The sequence below is a fragment of the Canis lupus genome, chromosome 9 (assembly GCF_011100685.1).
Source record: "Canis lupus familiaris isolate Mischka breed German Shepherd chromosome 9, alternate assembly UU_Cfam_GSD_1.0, whole genome shotgun sequence".
NCBI lineage: Eukaryota > Metazoa > Chordata > Mammalia > Carnivora > Canidae > Canis > Canis lupus.
Genome location: NC_049230.1, coordinates 22,450,130 through 22,478,055, shown reverse-complemented (window position 1 = coordinate 22,478,055; position 27,926 = coordinate 22,450,130). Strand labels below are relative to the sequence as shown.

Below are 27,926 nucleotides of genomic sequence, written 5' to 3'. Positions count from 1 at the left end.
ATGCTGTTCCCTGCCTCAGTGGGACACAGACACTGACATCACTTAGAATCACACAGGGACCCACAAAAGTCTTTATTTACAAATGAATTGAGTGAACTTCCCTCATGTGTTACAAAAAAACAAACAGACACACACACACACAACTTTGCACCTACAAAGTTCCTCAGAGGTACACGTACTGCTGGAAGAGGGCAAGCAGGGGTGCGGGGTGCTGAGGGCCTGGGCTAAGAGCCAGGCTGCACACATTCTTCAGGTGCTGGCAGTGAGCAGAGGAAATTATGAAAGAAAGAAACTGGGAGACGTCTTAGAGGTCAGATATCAGGATAGGGGAATGATCTGGAAATGACATAGGGCTCTTACATCACATGGATATGAGCAATGATGTCTCATCTTCCTTCACTGTTCCCTTCTGAGGCGCCTGGGGCTGCGTTCCCCCAGATGGCCCCCCGCGGCCACTCCAAGCCCCTCAGAGTGCAGCAATGGCCTTGGCGGCCACCTGGCGACCCAGAGACAGGCTGAGGTCCGTGATGGCCAGAACCACCTTGGGGCTGGACATGGCTGATACCTTCACCAGCTCTGATACCTGCCAGACAAATGGCCACTCACTGAGGCTGCTCTGGTCCCGGGGGTAGCCCTCCTACTCTGAGGGCTGTACTTGAACCCCATCTGCGTTAAGACTTGCTGCCCCCATCTGAGCACCAAGGTGGGGCCGGGCCGGGCCGGGCCTGGGGCAAAGCACTCACGGTGGTGAAGGGCATGAACTGCAGGATGCTGCCTCGGCTGCCCTGCTCCAGGCAGTCCACACACTCCTCCATGAACCACTGCACAAACTGAGTGTGCGGACCAGCGGTGCGCGACCCCAGGATGGAGGAAATGAGCAGGAACAGATTGGCTGTGCAGAAGGAAGAGGGAAACACTCTGTGAGGGGGGATCTGAGAAGAGGAGAGACTGGGAGGTAGTGGCACTGAAAAACAAAAAGAAAGAAGTGCTCAGAGTGCCCCCCAAATGGGGGCGTCAGAAAGAGGAAGTGTGAAAGGAAATCGTGGGACTGGATGGGAGCCTGGGGGTGACAGGAGAGCCAGCAGCTGGGGAGATGGAGGAACGAGATGGGAACACATAACAGGGGTGAAGGGGCACCAGGAGACCTCCCCCTCCAGCTAGTGAGGCCTCAGCACCCCCATTCCCCAGCCAGAGCGCAGTGGAAGGACTCACCCAGGACTCGATTCAGCGGGTCTCTCATGTTAACTGTGTGCAGCTGAGAGGCTGACAGGGAGCTGCTCATGGAGCGGTCAGCTGTGGGGCCAAGTGGAGGGAGCCTGAGGCAGAGGCCCCCTAACCTTTCAAAACCCCCCTTCCCAGGGGATGCCCTCACCCATCAGGCGTGGAGGAAGGCGTGGGGAAGTCCCCAGATCCAGAGTCACAGAGGGGCCCTAAATACAGAGATCTCAGAGGGAGATGAGAGAGAACATTTGGTGAGCACCGCCAGGTGCCAATCTGCTGGCTGCACACAGATCAGCCCACCTCATCCTCACACCCTCACTTCACAAATAAAGACACTTAGACTCAGGGATCCCTGTGTGGCACAGCGGTTTAGCGCCTGCCTTTGGCCCAGGGCGCGGTCTTGGGAGACCTGGGATCGAGTCACACGTCAGGCTCCCAGTGCATGGAGCCTGCTTCTCCCTCTGCCTGTGTCTCTGCCTCTTTCTCTCTCTATCATAAATTTAAAAAATTAAAAAAAAAAAAAAAAAAAAGACACTAAGACTCAGATTTGCTGAGTAACCAGCCAAAGGTCATAAGGTTTGTGGGTGGCAGACATAGCACCCTTCCTCTGCCCAAGTGCACAGTTGGTGCCCTAATACCTAAAAGGCCTTAGAGAAACTTCCTAGACTCAAGAGAAATTTCTGGAAATAAGAAAAATTAAATGCCACAGAAGCAGCCCTTGGCAGGGAGCGGTAATGACATCAAGGGGAGCTGGTAGGGGAGGGGTGCTCTTCAGGCAGGAAGAGTGGGGAGCAGCCCCAGTCCCAGCCCAGGCCTCAGGGCCTGTTTCAAGGGAAGGAAGACCAGAGCTCGTGAGTCAATGGTATAGACTGTGCCTGAGGTAATGAGCTCACTTGTGATGAGTAAAGGGTAGGGAAGGGACGGTGGTATGTCCGGGGCTGGGCTGGGGTCTGGGCAGAAGAGCTTCAGTCTTCCAGAGAGTCCCCAGCAACCTCTGGTCTCTCCGTAGGCAGAAAGCAGAGCAGCAGTGGGGAGCAGAATGGGACAACCCCCCACACATTCTCTGACAAGCAAAGATGCTGGCGGCCAGGTACTACGCCACGCAGCTTTCCCAGTCAGGAGTGAGTTCCCAGGAAAAGGAGGAGCCTGCCCAGCCCCATCTGAACACTCACTGGGACTCGAGAGGATGTTGGCATCTTCCTCATTGGAGCTCAGCAGGCGCATCAGCTTTGAGGGCTGCATGTCATCCAAGGGGAAGAGACTGACATAATCCTGGAGGGTGGAAGGGTCACTATTAGCCACCCTGGGCCCCCAAGGTTTCCGTTATCAGGGAAAAGAGTTGCGGCTCATACAGGAGTGAGGAAGACTCAGCTCCCCATAGGCCTCTGCCGGCATCTCAGTAGGGCCAGCCTCCCTCACCCTCCCACAGTCCTAATGAGAGACACCCTCACACGGACACCCCTGCAGATGCTTGGCCAGCCAAGCCCTGACACAGCCACCCAGGGGCAGGACCCGTGCCTCCTACCCCAAAAGCCTCAGTAAATGTCTGCTGAGCACATGAACAAGTGAACAGAGGGGTCCCCTACCTCGATGTCTTCACGATGTCTCTTTTTTTGGCGGGAGGATGCCTGTCCCTTATGGGAGGAATAGGAACTCAGGGCACACCAGACAGCTAGCCTGGCAAAGGGTTCCAGGAGAAGAGGGTAAAGTCAGAGGGCCCCAGAGCGGGTTTCTGTGCCTGTGCCCCAGCTGACAGGGCTTCCCCACAGCCCAGCCTCCCTGGGCAGCCCCAGGCAAGGGGCACTCGGCACTGCTGTGGGGACTTGGGGTTCAAAGAGAATCCTACTTGGCCAGAGCAGTGCCAGGGGGGTCCATGAGGCTGTGCCACTTGGAGGAATCGGTGAGCAGGCCAGGCAGGATGTGGCCCAGCAGGACCAGGGTCACTTGCTGCATGTCCAGACAGAAGATGGAGTAGAGCAGCTCCACGGCCCGCAGAGTGTGCTCCTTCCGTGTCTCCTTCAACAGCTCCTGGATGAACAGGGAAGGGTTTGGAGCCAAGGGCTCCCGACACAGGGTTCTCTAGGAGGGCACACAGGGGCAGCCACACCAGCCTCTGGCCACTGCTCCTGAGAAGCTGGCTCCCCTCAGAGCCCAGGAGCCCCGAGACCAAGCCCTGCCTCTGTATTTCGAGGAATCTTCTCACAGGACTGATGCAGCCTCTCAGAGAAGCCCCGCCAACCAGGCTACATATAGGACTCTGGTCCTGGTTGGTATTTTCTCAGCTCTCTCCCAGTCTGAGGGTACTTGCTCCCCCAGCCGAGGACTGGGTGAGCATCTGGCCCCCTAATTGCCATGCCCTTGGTACCTTAATCAGGTTGTTGCAGAACCAGTAGACACCTCCCATGTGCAGCAGGGTGTCAAAAATGTGGATGGAGCGACTGTCCACCCATCCTTTCTCCAGCACCTTGGCAAATATGTCCGTCAGCACCTCCTTGATGGGTCGCTTGGGGGGCAGCAGATTCCAGTAGGGCATTGTGTCCACACCCGTGGACGGGAACTTGATCTGGGTGGCTGTCTGCTGCAGCACGTCAGCACACATGTGCTCCAGAATTGAGCTCATGATCACCACCCTGGGGGACGGGGAGAGGACCTCAGGTTCAGGTTCAGGCAACACCAGGTTTAAGAGCAGAACAAACACCCAGGCCAAACTTATCCCAGGACTTGAGTTACGGAAATATTCCTGGGGAATGAACCCCATTCTGTGCTGAGGGAGGAGACAAGAGGAAGTCACAATCTCCTAGCAGACCTGACCCTACTGGTCCTGCTCCTGGCAGGTCTCTCACCTGCTGGGCACAAAGCCTAAGGTGGGGGGCAAGTTTGCTCTCCTCCCCCAGGTTATTCCAGTGACATATTCATATTTTCTCTTTTTCTGTCTCCAACTTCCCCCATCCCTCAAACCTGAGCCCTGCCAATCCCTGGACATAAATAAATACAATCACTTCCCTCTGGGCTGAGTGCTGGTGGGGGGGGTCCCCGCCCAGCCTTGGCCTCCTCCCAAAGTAAACTGTTACTTCCAGGACAGGGGCCCAAGGGCTGCCCCACAAGACTCTTCCCGGCCTCTGTTAGCTGGGCAAACAGAAGCATATGTCCAGGAATTTTCTAACAGTCTTTGACTGAGTTAGCACTCAGACCCCCATGAGTTACCCGGTGAGTTACCCAGTGAGTTACCCAGGTCTGAGTGCTAACTGTTCCTGGAACGCTGGATGGCTCTTGGAACGTTGCTATGATTCTCAGAGCCACTTCTTTCCACCTGCATAATGTATCCACAGATTTCCCACTATTTCTCACCCAGAGAGGAGTCAGGGTGCTTAGCATGGATTATGTCAGAGCAAATTCTCCATTACTTGTGAAGGAAGGATGTGAGGGAAGAAGAACAGAGAAGGAGGTGAGGAAAAAGATGTGACCTTACAGGCCCTCACCAACCATATCTAGGCACAGTGTTTCCACTTCTCCACTCTAAGGCACCCTGACAGCTACTTGGTGAGCCCTCTCTCCTAGCTTACCGGTCGTGCATGCTCACTTCATAGCAGCACCATTTGCAACAGCTGAGAGGTAGAAGCTACCCAAGTGTCCACTGACGGATGATTGGGTAAACAAAATGTGGCACATACATATGATGGAATACTATTTTGAAGGGAATTTTGACACAGGCTATGACATGGATGAACCTTGGGGACATTATGCTAAGTGAAATAAGCCAGGCACAAAAAGACAAACACTGTAGGATTCCAGCTACATGGGGTACCTGTACCTAAAGTAGTCAAATTCATAGAAAGAGAAGGTAGAATTGGTGGTTACCAGAAGATATGGAGGGGAAAAGGGGTGAGTTGTTAATGGGTACAAAGTTTCAGATTTACAAGAAGAAAGGATTCTGGATGTCTGTTTCACAACAATGTGAGTATCTCATGTTGCTAAATTACATACTTAAAAGCAGTTAAGACAGCCAATTTTATGTTTTTTTTTTTTTTTAAGATTTTATTTATTTATTCATGAGAGACAGAGGGAGAGAGGCAGAGACACAGGCAGAGGGAGAAGCAGGCTCCATGCAGGGAGCCCGATGCGGGACTCGATCCCGGGACCCCAGGATCACACCCTGGGCCAAAGGCAGGTGCTAAACCGCTGGACTACTCAGGCGTCCCTATCTTACTAGAATTTAAAAAAGAAAGTTATTAGATAGGGGAATGACCCAAAACCACTGAACTCAACACAGATGGAAGCTGCCAGGGAGGTCCCCCTCAGCTCTGAAAAGCCATGGCAGGAAAATGTCACAAAAGATAGGCAGTTGGGAGGATAACGAGGGTGCGCAGGCCCAAGGTTCATAGTTCTACAGATGGGTTCCAGGTTATTAGCTACAGCTAATAAACTACTCTGTTCTGCTGGTAAGCTAGTTCTTCAGAACTTGAGCTCTCTGAAGACCAGAATCACAGCTATTCAGGGTCTGCGTTTCTGGGACACAGCAGGGGCTGGATCGTAAACACTCCTGGCTCAGAGACACACTCTAAATGTTGCTGAGTCAGTGCATGAACACGTAAATAAGAATGTGAGTGAGCAAGTGAGCAGCATGTTTGGGAAAGTAAGAGAAGAGGGGGATACTAGTTACTGGAGGTGCCAACTTCTCACAACAGGCCTATAGAGTTCCAGAGGGGAGGGGATGGGTTACTGACCTCTCATTGTAGAACTGCAGGGTGTTCTCACTGTACAGCGGCCCTGCCAGCTGGCGGATCATCTGCAGCGACTTCTCACGCTCATCCAGCCCCAGCATCCGCACGTGGGCCACAAGCCAAGCCACAGCACATACTGCCAGACTGCACACTTTCCCCTTGATATTATCTGTGATTTTCTGGGGAAGGAAAGGGTGACTGAGGCCGCTTTCTTCCCCGCCCTGTCACTTTCCCTGGCCTCTGTGGGCAGCTAAGTGCAGCAGGTGGAGTCTTGGACTGCATCCCCCACCTCTTTTCACCACAAATATGCCTTTCCCAAAGTTACCTGGGTGGGAGGGAGTGGCTAAGCCTATGATTACAAGTAAAATCAACATCCAAACATGAGCTCCTGGATTAAGGGTCTTTTTGTTCTTATAAAGTGTAACAAGCTATCAAACACGGGCTCTGTGTCTCAGGGAAGAGAAAAGGTTGCTGGAAAGGTGGGGCTACCTGGATGGACTCGAAGGCCAGTACCCCATTCTCCCAGGCATTGAGGATCTCCAAGATGGCCGCTGAGATGCTGAGACAGGCTTCGTGCCACTTCATCTGCCTACGAGATGTAGGGGGGAGAACAATCACCACGGGGGAGTGTGGGATGGGCTGAGGGAGAGGGTCATGGCCTGCCCCCACCACCACTCTTGGGGCAGGCACCCGGCCACTGACACCAGCTTCATCTCCGAGGAGTTGTTGAGCAAGGCCACCAAGGACTCCACTTTGGTAGAGTCAGGCCAGAAGCATGGGTGGTCAGGGTTCAGGATTTTGCCCTCTTCGGGCATGCAAGTCTGCATCCACGTCTCAAAGAAGGGCACCTGTGCTCCTGTGCTTGACTCGGACAGAATCACCTAGGGAAGGAAGGGAGGGAGGGAGGGTCAGCAGCCAGTGCTCTGTGCCTCAGTTTCCTGCCCCACTGCTGCTTCTTTCCAGCCTGAAGAACTAAAGATGCACTGGTCTCAGGGAGAAAGACAGGGGCTATGCTGCCACCTAGTGGTGGGTGTGGGTGTGGCACTGAAGGATTCCGGAGTAACCAAAGGGGGCGTCTATGGGCCCAGGGGCACCTTCATTCTGCACCCAGCAGAACTAAGTAGCTTGCGGGGTGGGGAGGGGCGGCCAAGTTACTGGTCATTTCCTTCCCCCTCTCCCTGCCCACTTGGTGCCCCTAATCTTGACTGCTCTCCTCTCACTCACCTCTGAACCATAGGTCTGGGCCACGTGGCACAACATGAGGAAGGAGATGTCGAAGAGCAAGGCTCGAACTGAGGCTGCTTTGGCTACGGGGAACAAAAAGCCTGACTCCACAGCCTTGAGCAGGGCCCAGAACCCTCGTCTGGATCGGAAGGGGGGGGTCAGGATTTGCCTCAAGGAAGGTCAGTGATCAAGTGGCTCCTTCAAAGCTCTGAGGCTCAGAATCCTTTTCTTGAGTCTCAATTGGAACATCATCCCTTCCTTGGAATCCAAGACTCCTGATACCCTCCTCCTTCCCAGCACCCAACCAAATCATAAAGAGGGAGGGCAATAGACAGAGGTGGTTTTGGAAGAATTCTTTGCCCAGCATTCCCCTTTCAAGGCTCCCCAAAAGCTTCAGTCAGTCATTGCTCAGGGGAGAAAAGAGCCTCCCCAGGAGGAGCAACGGGCCCTCTGTCCTCCCCTGTTCTCTCCCCCGACCCTTCCACAGTGCTGGGTCCGGGGGGCACAGAGCTGACTTACCGAGTTCTTCATTGCCATGTGTCGTGAATTCATTCAAACTGGGGGAGGAACAGAGATAGGTCACAGCAAGCAGGGCAAGGGTTCAGGGGGCTACGCCTGTCCAGAAAGGCAGTCACTAAAGTCTGAATTAAGGGTGAAACTTAAAATGAACACTACCACTACAAAAAGAACTCTTTGTTTTTAAAAGATTTCCAAGGCAGCATGCCTGGCTGGATTGATCATTAGAGCATGTAACTCTTGATCTCAGGGCTTTGAGTTTGAGTTCCAAAACAGATGTAGAGATCATTTAAAAATAAAAATCTTGGGATCCCTGGGTGGCGCAGCGGTTTGGCGCCTGCCTTTGGCCCAGGGCGCGATCCTGGAGATCCAGGATCGAATCCCACGTCAGGCTCCCGGTGCATGGAGCCTGCTTCTCCCTCTGCCTGTGTCTCTGCCTCTCTCTCTCTCACTGTGTGCCTATCATGAATAAATAAAAATTAAAAAAAAATAAAAAAATAAAAAAAATAAAAATCTTGGGCAGCCCGGTGGCTCAGCGGTTTAGCGCCGTCTTCAGCTCAGGGCGTGATCCTGGAGACCCAGGATCGAGTCCCATGTTGGGGTCCCTGCATGGAGCCTGCTTCTCCCTCTGCCTATGTCTCTGCCTCTCTCTCTGTGTGTGTTTCTCATGAATAAATAAATCTTTAAAAATAAAAAAAATAATAAAAATAAATAAAAATCTTGGGGCACCTGGGTGGTTCAATGGTTGAGCATCTGCCTTGAGCGCAGGTCATGATCCCATGGTCCCAGGATCGAGCCCCGCATTGGGCTACCCCCTCAACAGGAAGCCTGCTTCTCCCTCTACCTGCTTATGCAGGTGCACGCATGCTCTGTGTCAAACAAAATCTTTAAAAATAAAAATCTTAAGAAAAAAAAAATCCAAGGCCCAGAGAACAGCTCACCGGATGGAACAAAGTTCTATGTATCAAATTCCATGTCAACCAAAGAGTCAACAGTGTTTGAGAGCCCCTTAGTAACAACTGGGCGCACCCGAATCCCTTCACTCCACCATTTAGTGCCTCTCATCTCATCAAACACCTCTACTTCATGCTCAGCAGCAGAGAAAAGAGCACTTGACATCCAGAGACCTGGCCCTTCGCTCAGTGTCTTCAACTGGGATGCTCTGGCTTGCCCTAGGCATCTCCAGGGAGACCTAGACCCTGGGGTCTTGCCCCTACTCTGCTACCTCTTCCTTTGGACACGCCTTCCCAACTCGGTTAGGGGCTCACCATTCCTTACTTGATGAATTTCCGGGCAAAGGATTTAAGCTTCCCAGTGGCAGCAGCGGCGGCCAGCAGAAGATCCAGACTCTTCCCAGAGAGCATGTGGCCCAGGACTCCTAGCAGCCCCTCTGGGGACTTGGAGTGGTCTGCATCCATCGTCTAGGGACACAACAGGAAATCAAGTCCTGAAGAAAACCCAAAGACCTCCCACGACCACCAGATACAGCCTAATCAACCAGAGCTTCCTGCTCTGCACGTCTCCATCAAGTGGCATACCACAGCCTGAAATCCAACCTATATCTTTCTGACTCCAATCTGGAAAATCACTCCCCAAATCCATCTGCTCTCTGATCCATTCCTCTCAACTAAACTGGGATCATGGCGGTAGGGGTGTGGGTGTGTGTGTGTGTGAGAGTCCCCACTGCTTCTGCAGGAGCAGGTGGAAGCATCTACCACAGTGCCTATCTTCCAAGCAGTGCCCAACAAATGCTAGTTTTCATTGGCAGCTTCCCTGCCTTGCCTGCTTCTCTACTTCCAAAGTAACTACATATAAAAGCCAGAAGACAAAGAGGTCTACAGCCTCAATTTCCTTTATCTGGAAGCAGAGGCAAAAGTGGAAAACAGGAAGAGATGACCCTGGAGACAAGGGAAGGGCATACTCACCTTGAGGATATTTGTGACAGTGGGTTCTGCCCGGAGGATCAGCCCAGGATTGGGCTGGATGTTGGCATTTTCTCCTGATTTCAGCTGGGGTGCATGTTCCCGGTCTGCTGCGCTGTGGCCATAAGCCATTGGCCAAGAGAAGGGAAAAGAAAGAAGTTCCTGATGTGCTCCCTGGTCCAGCGCCAGAAGCAGAGGCCCAGAGAAGGTGGGGAGCATAGAAAAACCTCTGCGGTTGGGGTGATGTTCATGCATGCATGTCCACTGGTGTGACTGCTTCAGTTTGTCACTGATCATTACCTCAACTCTGAAAGTTCACTTGAGATTAAAGGAAGATTTAGGATTTTTATTGTGTTCACAGAGGGTGAGAATTCAAGTGCAGCACCCAAGGGTGCAGAAGCCTAGTGCACAGAAACCCGTGTCTGCCACTCCTGGTAAGCCTAGGCATGGCCCCAGGCACCTGCACGGGAAGGGGAGAGGCACCCAGCAGTCCAGCCTGGACAGGAGGAAAGGGGGGCAAGTGGCACGTCAGCCAGGCCGGGGGGAACTCATGCTTACCGCTTGGCCAGAAGGTTGGTCACACTGGCTTCGGACAGAAGCCCCTGCTTGCTACATTCTTGGAGGAGGAATTTTGTACAGTCACAGCTGTGAGGGAAAAAGATCATGAGGGGCCTGGGCACACAGCAGGGATGACTGAGGGATGGGGACAGTAGGCCTCTGCCTCGTTTCCTCCCTCCTTCAGGATGGCAGATGGGCTCTGGCACCCAGCAACTACGGGGCTGGGGCCTCCTGCCCCTGCTCAGGGGTACGAACCAGGTGACAGTCCCCTGAGATTGGCCTGGCACAAAGGAGCTGGGGAAGAGCCAGAACACCTTCTAGAAGGTAGAGCAGGGGTGAGCTAGGGGAGTTCGTACTTGCAGCGCTGGTCAGCTTTGTCCAGCAAGGGTGTGAGCTTCAGCAGGAACTCAAAAGCACAACTGACATCCTCGGTAAAGTCCTACAAAGAGCCAGAAGCTGCCATCTGCCTTCTGGGTCCTCTACTCCACCCATAGCTTGTGATGCAGGTTTACGAGGACACCCCATTGGACATAAACACCAAAAAGTTGGCCATGCCCACCACTGGCTTCCAGTGACATGACAGGGAGGAGTGTAGAGGACCAATCTCTACACTGGCCCTGGTCACCTCTGCATCTCGTGTGGCCTGGCCACCTCTATCTGGAGAATGGGCATGCACACAAGCATGCGCACTTACCTTTCCAGCCTGCCCCCAGGTGCAAGAATGCAAGACTGACCCCTCCCTTGCCCATTTCTCCTTTGCCCTTGTGGAAACAAGGATTCACGAATTCCCATGACCACCTTTCCCCTAATCTCATTTCTTCAACTTACCTTGTCCCCATGACAGTATTTCTTTAACTTCACCAAAACCTGTGGAATCTAGAGAGTGAGGCAAGAGAAAAACATGAAGATCAATTTCTTCTCTCTTTCCCCCAGAACTAAAGGCATCCCTTCCATCTCCTTGTTCTGAACAGACGCAGGATCCCTTCCACCTTGGAAATGAAAGTACTCTTAGGGCCAAATTAGAAAATTGGCAGGCATCTAAGTGCTTAGTGCCCAATGCCTACAGGACACAGAGACCCCTCACTTCTGCTGTCTCCACAAGGAATTGCCATAAGCAAAGGGAATCCTGATTCAAGGACCGGGGCCACTGCTCTGGCTCCTATAACTGCCCCGCGCCAATCTTGCTGATGACTGAGCTAAACGGCACCTGTGTGCTAAGAGATGGCACACGCCTGCCAAGTAGGCTAAATATAGCCCCAGGACTTTCAGAGAAAAGACTCGATGGGAACTTGCACCGGAGGACCTGGCAAGCTGCAGCCAACACCAGCAGGGAGAAATGCTGGACAAAGATCCTAGGTGTTGCTGCTTTTCCTGAGAACCATTTCTAGACTTGGCTCTGTTGCTCCCATGTGCCAGGTACCTTAAGGAAGGTGAATGCTGTCCACTTGAGCTCCTCCGTACCCTCGGGAGACTCGATGAGCCCCACAAAGCAAGCTTTCCAGATTTCCAGGACAAAAAGTGGGGTGGGAATATGCTGTAGGATGATCCGAAAGTGAAGACTAAGAGGGTGTCCATCCCCCTTCATCTTCTGAAGGTCCCAGGGTTTGGGGGGATGGTAGGGGCCGGTCAGGCAAGCTCAGAGACTGTGCAGGACAGGTGCTTCACCACTCCAATGTGAGAACAGGTGAAATGGCACCACCGTGCACGACAGGGATCTGATTGCCACCATGGGATCAGGAGAAATCCCCTTCCTCCCAAGAAGTACCAGAAGAATCCTCCCCACTGCCCCAAGTGGCCAGGCCACCATGTTGATGGAGAAGCAGCCCTGGGCCCCCCACCTGCATGCGCTTCACCATCATCAACTGTTCCACCAGGGGCTGGGTCTCGCCTGTCAGGTTCATGGTGCCCTCGAGCAGGACCACGGCATGAACTGTGGGGTAGCCGGTCTTGTGCAGCTGCTCCGAGTGTACAGCCAGCATTGTGGGGATGCTGAAGGGAACGGGTACACAGCGAGGGGGCAGGTGAGAGCAGGTGAGTGGAGGCCAGGAGCCACATCTCCCCACCCACACCCAGGGCCTTTCCTCTCTCCCTCCACCCCAATCAGCCTGGGGCCCAGTACCTCCTAATGAGCGTGCCACACTGCTCAGCCTGGCTCCGGAGCTGGGGGTTGCTGAGACTGGCCAGGATCTCCCCGAGCTTCAAGAGAGAATGCTCAATGGCAGTCCAGGAGGCTGGTGGAGAAAAGGACATGCAGACATACGATGGCAAACAGAGAGGAAGACACTGGCCCTGAGCTCCTCAACTGGCCTCTCTGGGCCCTCAAACACACACATGGAGGTTTCCCCTGAGGATGACATGGAGGCCAGGGGCCTGAGGGCAGCATGCACGGTTTCTAGAAGGGGGATGGGGAGGTGAGCACCAACAGTGAAGGCCCTAGAAACTATCCCCAGAGGCCTGCCTCCTAGGGTTGCACGTAGCTGACTTTAGAGCCTAACACAGATATGGCTTAACATGGGCAGTGGCAGGGAGAGGCACAGCGGGGCTGGAGTCCAGCAGCTAGAACAGGGAGGCAGCCACAAATCGCCTTAGAAGCAGCCAGCCTTGCAAGCGGCCACCACTATATAGGGCTAAGTTAGATTCCCAACCAGCCTCCCGGGTTCACCCCTGCCTTGCCCTGTTGAGGCCTCTGCTCTCACTGCCCTCCCTCTTTGCAGGTGCCCACACTCATCACCACCTCACAAACTCACTCTCCTCAAGCCTTTGTTCAAGCCCAGATCCTTCCTTCCACAACTCACCCAACTGGTCCAACCCACTGACCTCTCCTCCTAAATGCTTGTTTCACGGTCTATACCGAATTATTTTGCACTTAATTAAGAGTCACTTATCCTAGTTACAACTCCAGAGGGTCAAATGATGAATACTGGTACCAACTAGCCTGTTAACCTCCATGTGGCATGGGGAAAAAAACAAAAAGGTAAGACCTAAGATCCATTAAAATTAAGGTAAATATTCATTCACTTTTCAGCCACTAAAACCTTTGTCAAGGGCTCAAGATAGGTAAGACACTATCAACATAGTCCATTTTTATGGAGGGATCATCTCTCTGGACTTTTGACAGGTAACAAAACATACTTTAAGAAGTAACAAATATACAAATCCTATAATAAATTCTCCAAACAGGTCCTGAAGACCTGGGTGTAATCCATTCTAGCATTCTTGCTGCTGGAGAGTAAGAGAACCTTAGGTGGCCTCAAGCTACTACACGACTGTGGCCTTGGGCCCCATGTCCAGAAACACTAGAGTTTCCCCTCCTATCTGTCTCCTCTCAGACTCTGGAGAGTTCCAATATTTAACATCTGCACCTGAGTCAAGAGGTGTATGATACAACAGGCCTGATAGCAGACAGGTACCATGTTTAAAGGGACATGTTAGGCAACACTCAAACAACAAGAGGCATTTGTTTTCAGATGAGTAGTGTGGAGACAAACACAAGGATGGATGGTGTGCTTCTCTTGTCCTCTAATTTCTTCCATGTATATTACATACTGGTCTTGCTCCCCACTAGCATGTATGCTTTTTGAGGGCAGGGACCCTGCCACATGCTCCTTTGGTAGCCCCCCACCCCCCGCCCCCAGCACCTGGCACAGTGCTGGGCATACAATAATGCTCAGTAAATACCTGTTGGTTGATTGGCTCGGGTGCCACCCTGCCCAAGTCCCTGGGATGTATGCAATGCTTATGGGGAGAAAAAAAAGGAAGTGGGATGATTTCAGATCCTCCTGGAAAGAAGTGGGATGGCATCCTGCCTCTCCCCTCTCAATTAAAGAACCGGCTATGGGAACAGTGGCAGGTGGGGCTCAGGGGAACCAGGGGACATACAGGCCTCCTCTAGTTTGGCGATGTGGAGCAGGGCCCGGTTCTTGGTGCTGCTGAGGGTCTTCTCCAGGCGTAGCAGGCACATGGCAAGCTGCTTCTCCCCAGCTGCTGGAGTGCCGGCCTCCAGCCCCTCCCGGAGCCGCTCCGCAGAGGCTGCAGTGCAGCGCAGCAGCCAGTGGAGGGCGCTGAGAAGGGCCCGGCACAGCCCGATGCACTCCTCTGCTTTGCCATGACAGCTACCGGGAAAGGATGCAAAATCTGTCTTGGCTCCAAGGGCTGAAATATTACCCACATCAATGTTCCCCAGAGTGCCTGGCACACCCCTACTAGGGAAGAGAGCTGGGAAGCTAGCAAAGTCCTAGGGAAGACAGCCCCGTCGACTTCCACCAGACACGATTTCAAATGAGCCACTCCAAAGAGAAGAGGCCTTTTGTCCTAAGGGACTAAGTAGAGAAGGATGGGGATGGGTGGGTGCAGAAGAGCAGATGGGAAGAAGTAGTGCAGGAACCCACTGGGTTGGTGTCAGTCTATGGGCTAAGGAGCTTCTCTTTTACACTAAGATAATGCTGGAAGCTTATGAGCCCTGCCATTACCTCAGTCGGTCACAAAACATGTCCATGATATCCAGCAAAGCCTGGACACACAAGTCCCGGGAAAAGTCATCAAACTGTGGAAAGAACAGTAATGATGCTACGGAACATCCCAGTCGACCGCTGGTCTCACATGTGAGGCAGATGGCATATTCAGGATGCCTGCTCTTCTTTCCTCCTACCTCAGGTTTCAGACCCGGCATTCTTTCAACACTGAAAATTGGCTCCTAATTGCCATCCCCCCACTTCCCAGGATCCTCCCTCCTTCCAATGGAACACAGCAAGGCCAGCTACAGGCATTATGTGCTGCCTGTCCAGCCTCAGAGTTCCTATGATCAGAGCAGTTGAGGAGGTCAGGCCCCATCCGTCACTAACATCTCCCTAACCCCCTGCCCTCCACCTAGCTTGTTTTATGGCTCTGGTCATACCTTACTGATTGCCGTGAGGACAGAGGAGTAGGACACCATCTGGAGGGAAAGAAGAAAAGACAAAGTTCAGACAACTAGTGTCACACAGCTGGACAGGACCTAATACTGACACTTCGCGTTTCTCCAGCTCTCCAAAAACCTCAACCCTCTCAAGAGGCCTTCTTCAACCATTAAAAGAAGAGGCATTGTCCCCATTCCTGCGTCTATCAGATCACCGTAAATGACATCATCAGCATATGCCCACTGAGAAGATGAGGGTGGGCGTTCAAAGGTGCCATGCTCCATGTTCACGTGCTACTCATTGTCCACTATGTACAAGGTTAAAATGACTGCTGGGAGACAGAAGAATGGACAGGAATGAGGTTATGTTACTTTACTCCTACAGCTTCTATAAAGAGCACTTTTATTTGCACAAGAACTGGAGATGAACAAACATTCCCTGCAATGAACAGGTAGCACTTGCACCTTGAAACAAGTAGGAAATTTCATTACATACAATTCTTACTAAATTTCTAGGACTTACTCCCCAGGACTCCTCCAGGACACCTTTGATCAACCCCAACCTCCTGCCAAAGCTAAAATTCTTCCCTGTGTGCTCCAAGTAATTCCCTTATGTACCCATTACGACACAGTGGGTGCCTGTTGCCCCCACAAAACTAGGGGCTCCTTGAGGTCAAGGATGCTTTTACTCAGGGATCACCATGAACTCACAGAGAATGTTTGCAGAATGAGGAAGTAAAAACACACCCCTGGATGAGCATTTCTCACAGTCACTTCCAAGGTTGCACTGTCCCATAGGGAAGCCACTAGCCACACGTGGCTGTTTAAATTTAAATTAGGTAAAATTGGGATCCCTGGGTGGCGCAGCGGTTTGGCGCCTGCCTTTGGCCCAGGGCGCGATCCTGGAGACCCGGGATCGAATCCCACATCGGGCTCCCTGCATGGAGCCTGCTTCTCCCTCTGCCAGTGTCTCTGCCTCTCTCTCTCTCTCTGTGACTATCATAAATAAATAAAATCTTTAAAAAAATAAAAATAAAAATAAAAAAAAATAAATTAGGTAAAATTAACAATTCAGGTCCTTATCAGACTAGCTACATTGCAAGCACTCAACAGCCACATGTGGTTGGTGGCTACTGTACTGGACGGCACAGAAATAGATCATTTCTGTCATTGCAGCAATTTCTATTATATGATATTCCAAAGATTCGCCAAGTTGTTAAGAAATTTTACACACATACACACACACAAAGAGAGAGCTTCTGTGTGATAGGAATTTGAGAAACCCTGGAATAAAGAACTTTCTTCATTATAGGGTATCTCTGAATCATAATATGTTTATATGCATTGAGAACCTTTAAGATAAATGGAAACAAAAAGCTTATTTGAGTGAGGGAAATCCTCCCTAAACTGTGAGCTCCCTAAGAAAAGAAATGCTGGTGAATTTATATCTGAACCTAGCCGGGGCCTAGGACATAGTAGGTCCTCATTAAGTTTTTATTGCTTTTGGGATGCCTGGATGGCTCAACAGTTGGGCGCCTGCCTTTGGCCCAGGGTGTGATCCTGAAGTCCCTGGATCGAGTCCCATATTGGGCTCCCTGTATGGAGCCTGCTTCTCCCTCTGCCTATATCTCTGCCTCTCTTTCTCTCTGTCTCTCATGAATAAATAAAATCTTAAAAAAAAAAAAAAGTTTGGGGATCCCTGGGTGGCTCAGCAGTTTAGCGCCTTAGGCCCAGGGCATGATCTTGGAGTCCTGGGATCGAGTCCCACATCGGGCTCCCTGCATGGAGCCTGCTTCTCCCTCTGCCTCTCTCTGTGTGTCTCTCATAAATAAATAAATATTTTAAAAATAAATTAATTAATTAATAAAATAGTGTTTATTGCTTTGGATTGATGAATTCTAGGATTGAGCATTCTGAAAAAATTATAAAGTAAATCTCTATTAGTAAAACCTGTTCATCACCATAAGACTGGAGATGTAATTCAAAAGAAATAACTAACATATCCTAAAGGAGATGAAAATCTACAGAAAGTCTTTTAAGTTATCATATTAAAAAAATAATTACAGCATGCTGATAAAATATGAATAATACTTTAGAAAGTAGTGACAATTATATACTCAAAATCAATAGCAAAATATACCAAAATAAAAAAGCAGAATACAATGATAGAAACTGTTAGGATAATCACCTGCCTCATGAGTTGTCTTTCCTAGAGAAATCAAAATTTCCAAAGATTTAAGAAGAAAGTGAAGTGAGCCTCAATGGCCTTAGTATGATGGATTTTACATGCATGGTAATGCCTTCTGTGTATAATTTCTCCAGCATGTGAACAGAATGCTCTCTGTTCGGACACCTCTAACTAGTATTCTTGAATAAACAAGAGCAAAACACACAGAGGACTTAAATACACAATTAGTGTTTAGCGCCACTCTCAGCAAGATGTTCTGTGAAGCCATAGCTGGTGTCTGATGGTGATCAGAAAGTTGGGAGCCTGCCTGGGCAGGATGACCATAACGTTCCAGGCGAGTGTTTGTTTATTTATAACTGATGTCCCCATAGCAAGAGCTTGGCAGAGAACTGAACCTTGTTGGATACCAACCTGAAGGGGGAGCTGGATGTTCCCACTGAAACTGACCCCAAATTACCAGAAGAGAAATCCCTCTAATTCTGTATGTTCAGAGGGGTGGTGTATGTTCCAATGTATTTATGGTCTCCAAATTCAGAATTCTGTCCAGTAAGTTTCTGCTAACAGTATCAATAAAGCAATGCTACTCTTGAGACCTAAAAATACTTTCCACAAGACGAACTAGTTTTCATAGCAGGATTTAACCTATTCCACTCTAGATTGATCTACCAATCTAGAAGTTCTAAGCTACCAAGCCCCTGAGGTTGGGGACCCTCTATGTGGCCCACTGCACACCTGGCTAGCCTGGATGGACCTGCAGCTGCTCTCTCCTCTCCTCTGTTTTCTTTTTTTCCTTTTCTTTTTTTTCTCCTCTGTTTTCTATATTCAACACCCCCAACTACTCCTAAGTGTCCTCCATGTGCACAGACTGGACTGAAAAGCCTCTAGACTCTGAAGGAAGAATCAATGACTAATAGCACTTTACAAGTACTGAAGCTCCTGCATATGCATTTATTTCTGTTACTTGCTCTCTCTCTTGCTTTCTCAGTAGTGTTTACACAACTCGAGATTCTTCTATCTTTAAGAGAACTTCCTGCAGACCCCCCATTTCCAATTAACCACCACACTCTCTCTCCTGCTCTCCACAGACATGCATCCTGTGTACTCACTCTCTACCTCCCCATCTTCCGTGCTTAATTCAACCCACTCCCATCACTTGTGTCCTGACCACTGCAGGAATCTCCTCAGTAAGCTCATCAACAAACTGGTTGTTAAACCCCATGAGAGCTCTGTGAGACTCTCAGTTCCTATCTCACGGACCTCTCTCAGCAGCACCCAACACCAGGAAACACTTTCTCACTTTTCAGTCCTCTCCTCCCTTGGCTGTTCTCGATACCACTCTCTTGCTTTTCTTTCTTTCTTTTTTTTTTTTAAGATTTATTTATTTATTCATGATAGAGAGAGAGAGAGAGAAAGAGAGAGAGAGGGAGAGAGAGGGGCAGAGACACAGGCAGAGGGAGAAGCAGGCTCCATGCCAGGAGTCCGACGCGGGACTCGATCCTGGGACTCCAGGATCACGCCCTGGGCCAAAGGCAGGCGCTAAACCGCTGAGCCACCCAGGGATCCCCCCTTTCTTGCTTTTTTTCCCTCCTCACTGGCATCTTCTTTTCAGACTCTTATGAGGAATCTTTTTCCTATGTATATTCCATTGGTTCCTTGGGAATTTGGCTTGGGTCACTTTTTTTTCTTTTTAAGATTTTATTTATTTATTCATGAGAGACACACAGAGAGAGAGGCAGAGACACAGGCAGAGGGAGAAGTAGGCTCCATGCAGGGAGCCTGACGTGAGACTCAATCCCGGCTCTCCAGGATCACGCCCTGGGCCGAACATGGCGCTAAACCTCTGGGCCACCGGGGCTACCTTTGGGTCACTTTTTTTTTGCTCACTCTCTACCCTCTCTGGGAACTGTCATCCATGCCCACAGCTTCAATTAATTACCATCTACAGTTGACAACTCCAAAATCAACAGTGCCAGTCTAGGCTACTTCTCTTAAGTTCTGGAAATGGATGTTCAACTGCCTATATTTGGAAGGCAGCTATGCTAACCACTATACCACCAATGCTCAACTGCCTATATTTGATACCCCACACAGGCACCTTACTTAACAAGGCCAAAATCGAGGGCACCTGGGTGGCTCTATTGGTTGAGCATCTGACTCCTGATTTCAGCTCAGGTCATGATCTCATGGTCATGGAATCAGACCCTGCATCAGGCTCAGTGAGGAGTCTGCTTGAGATTTTCTCCCTCCCTCTCCGTCTGCCCCTCCCCCTGCTCATGCTCTAGGTCTGTCTCTAAAATAAATAAATAACTCTTTAAAAATACATATATATTTTTTAAAAAGAAGGCCCAGGGCACCTGGGTGGCACAGTTGGTTGAGTGTCCAACTCTTGGTTTCAGCTGAGGTCATGATCTCAGGGTCATAAAATTGAGCCCTGCCTGTGTCAGGCTCTGCTTTTGGCACAGAGTCGACTTAGAACCCCTTCTCCCTCTGCCCCTCCCCACTATGCTTGTTCTCTCTCTCTCAAATAATAAATCTTTTTTTTTTAAATAATAAATCTTAAAAAAAAAAAAAGCCCAAAATCCATGTCTTCTCCACCCCTCAGCAGCACCACAACCCTAACAATGGCCCTACTCTACTCTCACTGTCTCCTTATGATCCCATCAACCATCTAGTTGTCCAAACCAGAAACCTAGGTACTAGCCATGATTTCTTCCTCTCTCTCATGCCCTCATTCAGGTAATTACTGAACCTTCTCATTTGCCACCTCCTAAATGGTTCTTGAACTCATCATCTCTGCTGCCACTTCCCATGCTTATGCTAACATCATCTCTTACCTGTATTACTGCAATACCCTAAATCAGGAGTTGGAAAACCATGGCTCACAAGCCAAAACAGACTTATCATCTTTTTGTATATAAAGTTTCATCAGAACACAGGCATGTCCATTTACTTATATACCATCTATATCTGCTTTCAAGCTATAATGATAGAATAATGGTGACAGAGACCACATGGCCTGCAAAGTGGAAAGTACTTACTATCTGGTCCTTGCCAAAAAAAAAAAAAAAAAGCCTGGACGCCAGGTTGGCTCAATGGAAGAGTATGTAACTCTTCATCTCAGGATCGTGAGTTTGAGCCCCAAGTTGGGTGTAGACTTTATATAAATACATAAATAAATACATACAATTTAAAAATATATATATCTAACTAAATGGTCTCCTACCTCCTTCTAACTAAAACTACAACCAGAGTGATCCTTCTAAAATTAATCCACAAATTCCCCAAATCCACAAAGTCAAGGAAATCCCTATCAAAATACAATCAGATTTTTTTTTTAAAAGAGTTTAACAAGTTGATTTTAAAACCTGGAAAAGAAAATGCCTGAAAACAGCCAAGAAATTTTTGAAAAATAAAACAACTAAGGGAAGACTTGTCTAACCATGCATCAAACATACTAGAAAAGTATAGTAATTAAAACAGTAAAGTAAAAAAAAAAAAGAGTAAAGTCCTATTACAAGAAAAAACAAATATATCAATGAACTAAACTATCAAGAAAGAGACGTTTGTCTGTAAGAGAATTTAGGATATGACAATAAATTGCCTATTCAATAAAGGCAGTTGAGCCAACTGCTCATCTATTTGGAAAAATAAATAAATTTGGATCTTTTCCTCACACCACAATAAATTCTAAATGGATTAAACAAAATAAATACAAAACATAAAAGTGAAAGTGAAGTGTTGGCAGAAATTGGAGAAGAATATATTTTGGTCCTTGGAGCAGAGAAGCCCTTAAGCAAGACAAAAGCCATAGAGGAAAAAAATGGTTAAATCTGACAACAAAAACATTAAAAACTTCTGCATACTAATAAAATAAAACCAAAAAGTAAAAAAAAAAAAAAAAAAAAAAAAAAGAGCGATAGTAAATGCCAAACATAAATAACAGGGCAGCCCCAGTGGCTCAGCGGTTTAGCGCTGCCTTCAGCCCAGGGTCTGATCCTGGAGACCTGGGATACAGTTCCACGTTGGGCTCCCTGCATGGAGCCTGCTTCTCCCTCTGCCTGTGTCTCTGCCTCTCTCTCTGTGTCTCTCATGAATAAATAAATAAAATCTTAAAAAAAAAAAAACACATAAATAACAGATAAGGATTACAGATCAATTATATTAAGACACTTAAAAATCAGTAAGAATTTTTCTTGGGGTTCTGTGGTAGTGGTTGCACAACTCTGAATACACTATAATTCAGTAAATTGTATACTTTAAGAGGGTAAATTGTATAGTATGTGATTTATATCTCAATAAAGCTTTTACAATAAAAAAACAAAAAAAAGGGCAAACGATATGTATAAGCAATTCCCAAAAGATATACAAAGAGCCAATAAACATAAAAAAAAAGTTCAAAATCACAATTACAGAAACACAAATTATAATGTGATGTAATTTTTGTTTTCTAGAAAGGAATTTTTAAAAATTCCATTCAGCATCAGAAAGGTGTTGGGAAACACTTTCAAACACTATGCAAGGGGTGTAAATTAATAACCATCCTTTCTGGAGGGTAATTTGCAGGATCTACTGCAATTGAATATGTGGGAATTTCTTCTCTTCTCTTCTCTTCTCTTTCCTTTTCTTTCTTTCTCTTTCTTTCTTTCTTTCTTTCTTTCTTTCTTTCTTTCTTTCTTTCTTTCTTTCTTTCTTTCTTCTTTTTTCCTTCCTTCCTTCCTTCCTTCCTTCCTTCCTTCCTTCCTTCCTTCATTTATTTTAGAGAAAGTGGAGGGGTTGGGGAGGGAAAGAGAATTGTAAGCAGGTTCTGTGCTGGGCATGGACAGACCCACCCAGGCACCCTGAATATGTGGGAATTCTTTAAACTAGCAATTCCATTTCTAGGTATCTATCCTAGGGAAACATTCCTAGTAGTGCAGACAAGTATAAGATTATTTAATGAAGGATGCCTGGGTGGCTCAGTTGGTTAAGTATCTATCTGACTTCGGCTCAGGTCATGATCTCAGGGTCCTGGAAATGAATCCCACATCAGGCTCCCCGCTCTGCAGGGAGTGTACTTGTCCCTCTGCCTCTCCTCCTGCTTATGCTCTTGCACACTCTCTCCAATAATTTTTTTAAAGAAAGTTCAATGAAACATTGACTATAACAGTAAAAAATTAGAAACCTGTATTACAGTACATATAGAACATTTTGCAGCAAATAAAAAGAATAAGGTAGATGAATATGTGCTCACATGGAAAGCAGACATAAGCCAAGAAGAAAAAGGAGTACAAGAACTACATGCCACCTGAGGGATACTACTCAATTTTTTTTTTAAGATTTTATTTATTTATCCATGAGAGACACAGAGACACACACACACAGAGAGAGAGAGAGAGAGAGAAAGAGAGAGAGGCAGAGACACAGGCAGAGGGAGAAGCAGGCTCCACGCAGGGAGCCCGATGCGGAACTCGATCCCAGGACTCCAGGATCATGCCCTGGACTGAAGGCAGGCGCTAAACTGCTGAGCCACCCAGGGATCCCCTACTCAGCAATTTAAAGAGAATGATCTGCTGACATACACAGCCACATAGATAAATCTCAAATACATGGGCAGCCCTGGTAGTGCAGCGGTTTAGCGCCGCCTGCAGCCCAGGTTGTGATCCTGGACACCTGGGATCGAGTCCCACGTCAGGCTCCCTGCATGGAGCCTGCTTTTCCCTCTGCCTGTGTCTCTGCCTCTCTCTCTCTCTCTGTGTCTCTCATGAATAAATAAATAAAATCTTAAAAAAAAAAACTCAAAAACATTTATTTTCTTCTAAAAGACTTATTTAGAAAGAGAGAGAACAAGAGCATACAGGGGAGGGGCAGAGGGAGAGAGAATCCCGAATCCCAAGCAGACTCCCCACCGAGCACAGAGCCCACACAGGGCTCCATCTCACCACCATGACATCACAACCTGGGCAGAAACCAAGAGTCAGATGCCTAACCAACTGCGCCACCCAGGCACCCCTTAAAAACATTTATGTTAAACAAAAGAAGACAGAGTATATAGTGTTTGCTATATGATTCTATTTCTATGAAATCCAAGTATAGACAAAACTAATCTACAGTGACAGAAAACAGTTAGTGGTTGTAGGAGGACAGGCCAGAAAGGGGCACAAGGGAGCTTTCTGGGAAAATGGAAATGTTCTGTATCTTATTTTGAACATTAGTAACATGGGTATATACAGTTGCTAAAATTCACTGAATTCATCTTAAGATCTGTGCATTTTATTGCTATAAAACATCTATATAAGGCAGCCTGGTTAGCTCAGTGGTTTAGCGCTGCCTTCGGCCCAGGGCATGATTCTAGAGACCTGGGATTGAGTCCCACGTCGGGCTCCCTGCGGAAAGCCTGCTTCTCCCTCTGCCTCTGTCTCTACCTCTCTGTTCCTCATAAATAAATAAAATCTTAATAAAATAAAATAAAATATCTATACATACACACACATACACAAATCCTATCACACCATTCCTCCACTTTAAACTCTTTTTTTTTAAACCCTACCTGGGCCTGGAAAGTGGCCCTAAGGTTTTGGGTTTTGTTTTGTTTTTTTAAGATTTTATTTATTTATTCGTGAGAGACACGGGGGAGGGAGAGAGAGACAGACAGACACAGGCAGAGGGAGAAGCAGGCTCCATGCAGGGAGCCCGATGTGGGACTTGATCCATGCTCTCCAGTATCACACCCCGGGCTGACGGCGGCGCTAAATGGCTGAGCCATCCGGGCTGCCCAACTTTAAACTCTTTAAATGACTACTCGGTACCCTTGGATAAAGTCCAAACTCTTCAGCATCACCCACAGGTCCTTTATGCTTTCCCTTATCTCTCTCTAAATCCATCTCCTTCCTTTTCCTTTTTTTTTTTAAAGATTTTATTTATTCATTCATGAGAGACACAGAGAGAGAGAGAGAGAGAGAGAGAGAGAGAGAGAGGCAGGCAGAGACACAGGCAGAGGGAGAAGCAGGCTCCATGCAGGGAGCCCAATGTGGGAATCGATCCCAGGACTCCAAGATTACTCCAAGCCGCCAAGCCACCGAGGGATCCCAATCCATCTTCTTCCTGACATGCTAGCCCAGCAATTCTCAAAATATGGTCCAGGAACCCCGGGAATCTGTGAAGTTAAAACTATTTTTTAAATATTGCTAAGATTGGGGATCCCTGGGTGGCTCAGTGGTTGAGCATCTGCCTTCAGCTTAGGGCATGATCCCAGGGTCCAGGGATGGAGTCCTGCATCAGGCTCCCCGCTAGGAGCCTGCTTCTCCCTCTGCCTGTGTCTCTGCCTGCCTCTCTCTCTGTGTGTCTCTATGAATAAATAAATCTTTAAAAAAAAAAGTATTGCTAAGATGTTATTTGCCTTTTCTACTCTCATTCTCCCACAACTGTATGTGGAACATCCCAAAGGCTCCATGACATGTGAATCATATAATTAAATGTGTCAACAATTGGAATATCTGTGTAACCCAGTAACAGATATTTTCCACATGACCACTTCGTGATATTATAAAATCATGCATGAGTAAAAGATCTGTTCAAAATGCAAGAGAGAGACCAATGGATTTCAATGTAACAGAGTATAAAAAGTTCATTGAGTGGAGCCTGGCTCCAACTGAGCCAGAGCATGAGACTCTTGATCTCAGAGTAGTGAGTGAGTTCAAGCCCCACATTGGATGAAGAGCTTACTTAAAAAATAATTAACTTATTTTTAAGTTCATTTATGTGGTTTCACATCACCTGTTGAATTTTTGGTGTCAATGAATATCCAGTTATTTGAAAAGCTTAACATTCTCTGCCCTGGGCAGCCCTGGTGGCGCAGCGGTTTAGCACCGCCTGCAGCCGGGGTGTGATCCTGGAGACCTGAAATCGGGTCCCACGTCGGGCTCCCTGCATGGAGCTTGCTTCTCCCTCTGCTTGTGTCTCTGCCTCTCTCTCTCTCTCTGTGTCTCATGAATAAATAAATAAAATCTTAAAAAAAAAAATTCTCTGCCCTTTTCAAACTAAATGTCTGATGTGTAAGGCCAGATTTTCTTCATAAACTTCAACCAAAATAGCCTATTGCAACAATTGAATGCAGAAGCAGATATGAAAATTCAGCTGTCTTCTATTAAACCATTAAAGAGATTTGCAAAAACGTAAAACAATGACACTTTCCTCACTAGCTTTTTTGTTTTGGGAAATATGGTTTCCATTAAAATGTTATTTATATTAATGTGTAATATAACAGGCTTTATTTAACAGACTTTACTTTTTATTACTTTTAAATAAGTTCATAATTATTCTTTAAATTTCTCAGTTTTCATTTCTAAAACGGTAAATATGGATAGACGTAATACATATAAACAAAAGCTTTGTGGGAGTCTCAACAGTTTTTAAGAAAATAAAAGGGTCCTGAGACCAAAACTACTGCTCTACCCATATAAATTTTTTTCGGTTCCTAAACAACATGTGATTTTTGCCTCCCAGCCTCTAAATATGCTTTTCTTTCTGCTTAGTACACTCTCACCAATATGCCTGGCTAACTCCTATTAACAATACGATCTTGGTTTAAACATCACTTTCTCCAGAAAGCCTTTCCTGATTGCCTAGCTGAATTCCATGCCTCTCGCACATACTCCCCTAGTACTGTCTTAACCTTCGTCATAAACCCATCCTGTGGGATCCCTGGGTGGCGCAGCGGTTTGGCGCCTGCCTTTGGCCCAGGGCGCGATCCTGGAGACCCGGGATCGAATCCCACATCAGGCTCCCGGTGCATGGAGCCTGCTTCTCCCTCTGCCTGTGTCTCTGCCTCTCTCTCTCTCTGTGACTATCATAAATAAATAAAAAAAAAAATTTAAAAAATAATAATAATAATAAATAAATAAATAAATAAATAAACCCATCCTGTGACTGCTTATGTCTGTTATTACTCACTAAATTCCTTGTGTGTACTGGGATCAGGTCTTGTTCACAGCTATATCCCCAGGGCCTATACCACTATCTGACACACTTATGAATATTTATTGATAGAATAAATTCATGTAACATTCATCACAACCAATGAAGTATTATTATTTTCACAAGAAAACTGAGGCTCAGAGAAGTGTTGTGTTGAAACAAATCCACCTAGAAAGCGAGAGCTGACGATTGTACTCCAAGTCTTTTACCTTCAAATCCTCACTCTCTGGAATAGGTGGGGCAGTTTACCTGGGAACTAATGGCATACTTCAGGTAGGACAGGATGAGAGGATTGGGGGAAGGTCCAATCATGGCCTGCTCCAGTAGTGCTTCTGCAAGGGGAATAACAAAGCAAGACTGAGTGGTTATAATTTTTATGGGTTTAGCCCTCCCATCCTTCCTTCCTACTCCACTTGAGACCTGCTAGGTTGAGGATGTCCCAGGTGGCTCCTTTGGGAAAGAATTTCTTCATGTTGATTGCCCACTGGTAGTCACTCCATCGCTCTTTCCAGGCTTGCAAAATGGCTTGCTTCAAGTTCACTACCTTCATGATTTCACTCGGAGAAGGGGCCGATGGCAGTCAGCTTTGAGGTGGGAGAAACTGAGCTAAGAGAAGGGGAGAGGAGATTCTGAAGGAAAGAACAGAGAAGGGCCAGGTTGAATGAAACGGATACGGGAAGATTTAAGGGAGGCAGAAGAACTACAAAGAAAAAATGGGGAAGAGGACAAGGAAGAGATTCTGTCAGGTTCCTCCCTCCTGAATCATCCTTCCTTAAACTGGAGCACTAAGAAAAGGGTGTCAAAGGGACTTAATATAAAGAGTAAAGAGGGTGGCAAGGGGTTAAGCCAATACGAATGCCTAATTACGCCCTCAGCTCTGGCTGCGTCCCTCAGCCCCTACCACCCCAAACCCACAGTTTTTCCTCCATTTCCTCCACCTCCCCCAACCTTGAAACTATAATTCCCTATTTCCTTTTCATCCACCACCTCCCCAATTTTAAGCCTACCGTACAAGCTAGTTCTACATCCTAAGTGTCGCCATCTTGGCACTTATCAAAGAGCTTAACTTCTATTGGCTGGGAGTAACAAACATGAGCCAATAAGAATGCGGCAAGAGACAGGTCACTCCACGATGTCTTCTGGGAATTGTAGTTCCTTGGCCTGGGCTAGTGAGAACCCAAGGGACTAAGCTAGTCAGCCTGCATTGTTTCTCTGCTTTGGAAAAGGACAGGCAGGAGCTGAAGCATCACAGAGACTCCGGGAGCGAAGAGGGGGAGAGCTCTCAAAAGACTGCTCGTAAACAGGCGTCGCCCAAAGACGTCACTGTTGACCAGGCATTTAAATGATATTCTGACACTCTTTCGTTATATGCTAGTAGGCACAGTAGGGGTGTGGTTTTTGTTCAGTAATACGTTTTTCTCTTCTCTGGCCTTTTTTTTTTTTAAATCAATCAATTAATTAATTAATTAGTTGGTGCTCCTACACCTCTGCATATACCAGAGTTCTCGTATTCCAAAGGCGACATTGGGGCTTGATCAGTTGCACATACATCACCATTTAACCCCCAGATTTGGCAGTCCTCCCAGAATCTCCTGGCCCCGCATACTGCTTGAATATGGGGAGAACTAAGGAGGAAAATAGGGGTAAGGTTATTAAAATTAAGGAAAGTCTAAGAAACTGTCATAGCCAAGAGAACTTAAGGAGACATAATTTTTTAAAATTTATTTATT

General features: G+C 47.8%; 1 protein-coding gene and 1 non-coding gene across 4 annotated transcripts; both read right to left on the bottom strand.

The window, feature by feature from the left end:
- Positions 1-38: 38 nt before the first annotated feature.
- Positions 39-27,362, bottom strand: MED24 (mediator complex subunit 24). Of its 3 annotated transcripts, none has more exons than XM_038547400.1 (27): positions 27,204-27,362; positions 26,617-26,825; positions 26,446-26,528; positions 15,057-15,095; positions 14,632-14,705; positions 14,042-14,274; positions 13,841-13,897; positions 12,282-12,393; positions 12,001-12,151; positions 11,583-11,696; positions 10,991-11,038; positions 10,519-10,601; positions 10,163-10,249; positions 9,608-9,719; positions 8,961-9,103; positions 7,686-7,723; positions 7,167-7,249; positions 6,645-6,823; positions 6,432-6,531; positions 5,946-6,121; positions 3,587-3,851; positions 3,068-3,249; positions 2,808-2,898; positions 2,394-2,493; positions 1,213-1,293; positions 744-892; positions 39-583 (listed from the first exon to the last, which is right to left on the bottom strand). In XM_038547400.1, exons 2-27 carry the CDS (start codon positions 26,744-26,746, stop codon positions 467-469), a joined length of 3,027 nt encoding a protein of 1,008 aa, XP_038403328.1. In that variant the 5' UTR covers positions 26,747-26,825; positions 27,204-27,362; the 3' UTR covers positions 39-466. The 3 variants fall into 3 exon arrangements, with proteins under 3 accessions (XP_038403328.1, XP_038403329.1, XP_038403330.1); XM_038547401.1 differs by having other exon boundaries at positions 26,617-26,802; positions 27,204-27,345; XM_038547402.1 differs by lacking the exon at positions 13,841-13,897.
- LOC119873508 lies at positions 7,331-7,434 on the bottom strand. The gene has a single exon (XR_005365099.1). It is a non-coding gene; the product is annotated as a small nucleolar RNA SNORD124 (small nucleolar RNA).
- Positions 27,363-27,926: the final 564 nt, after the last annotated feature.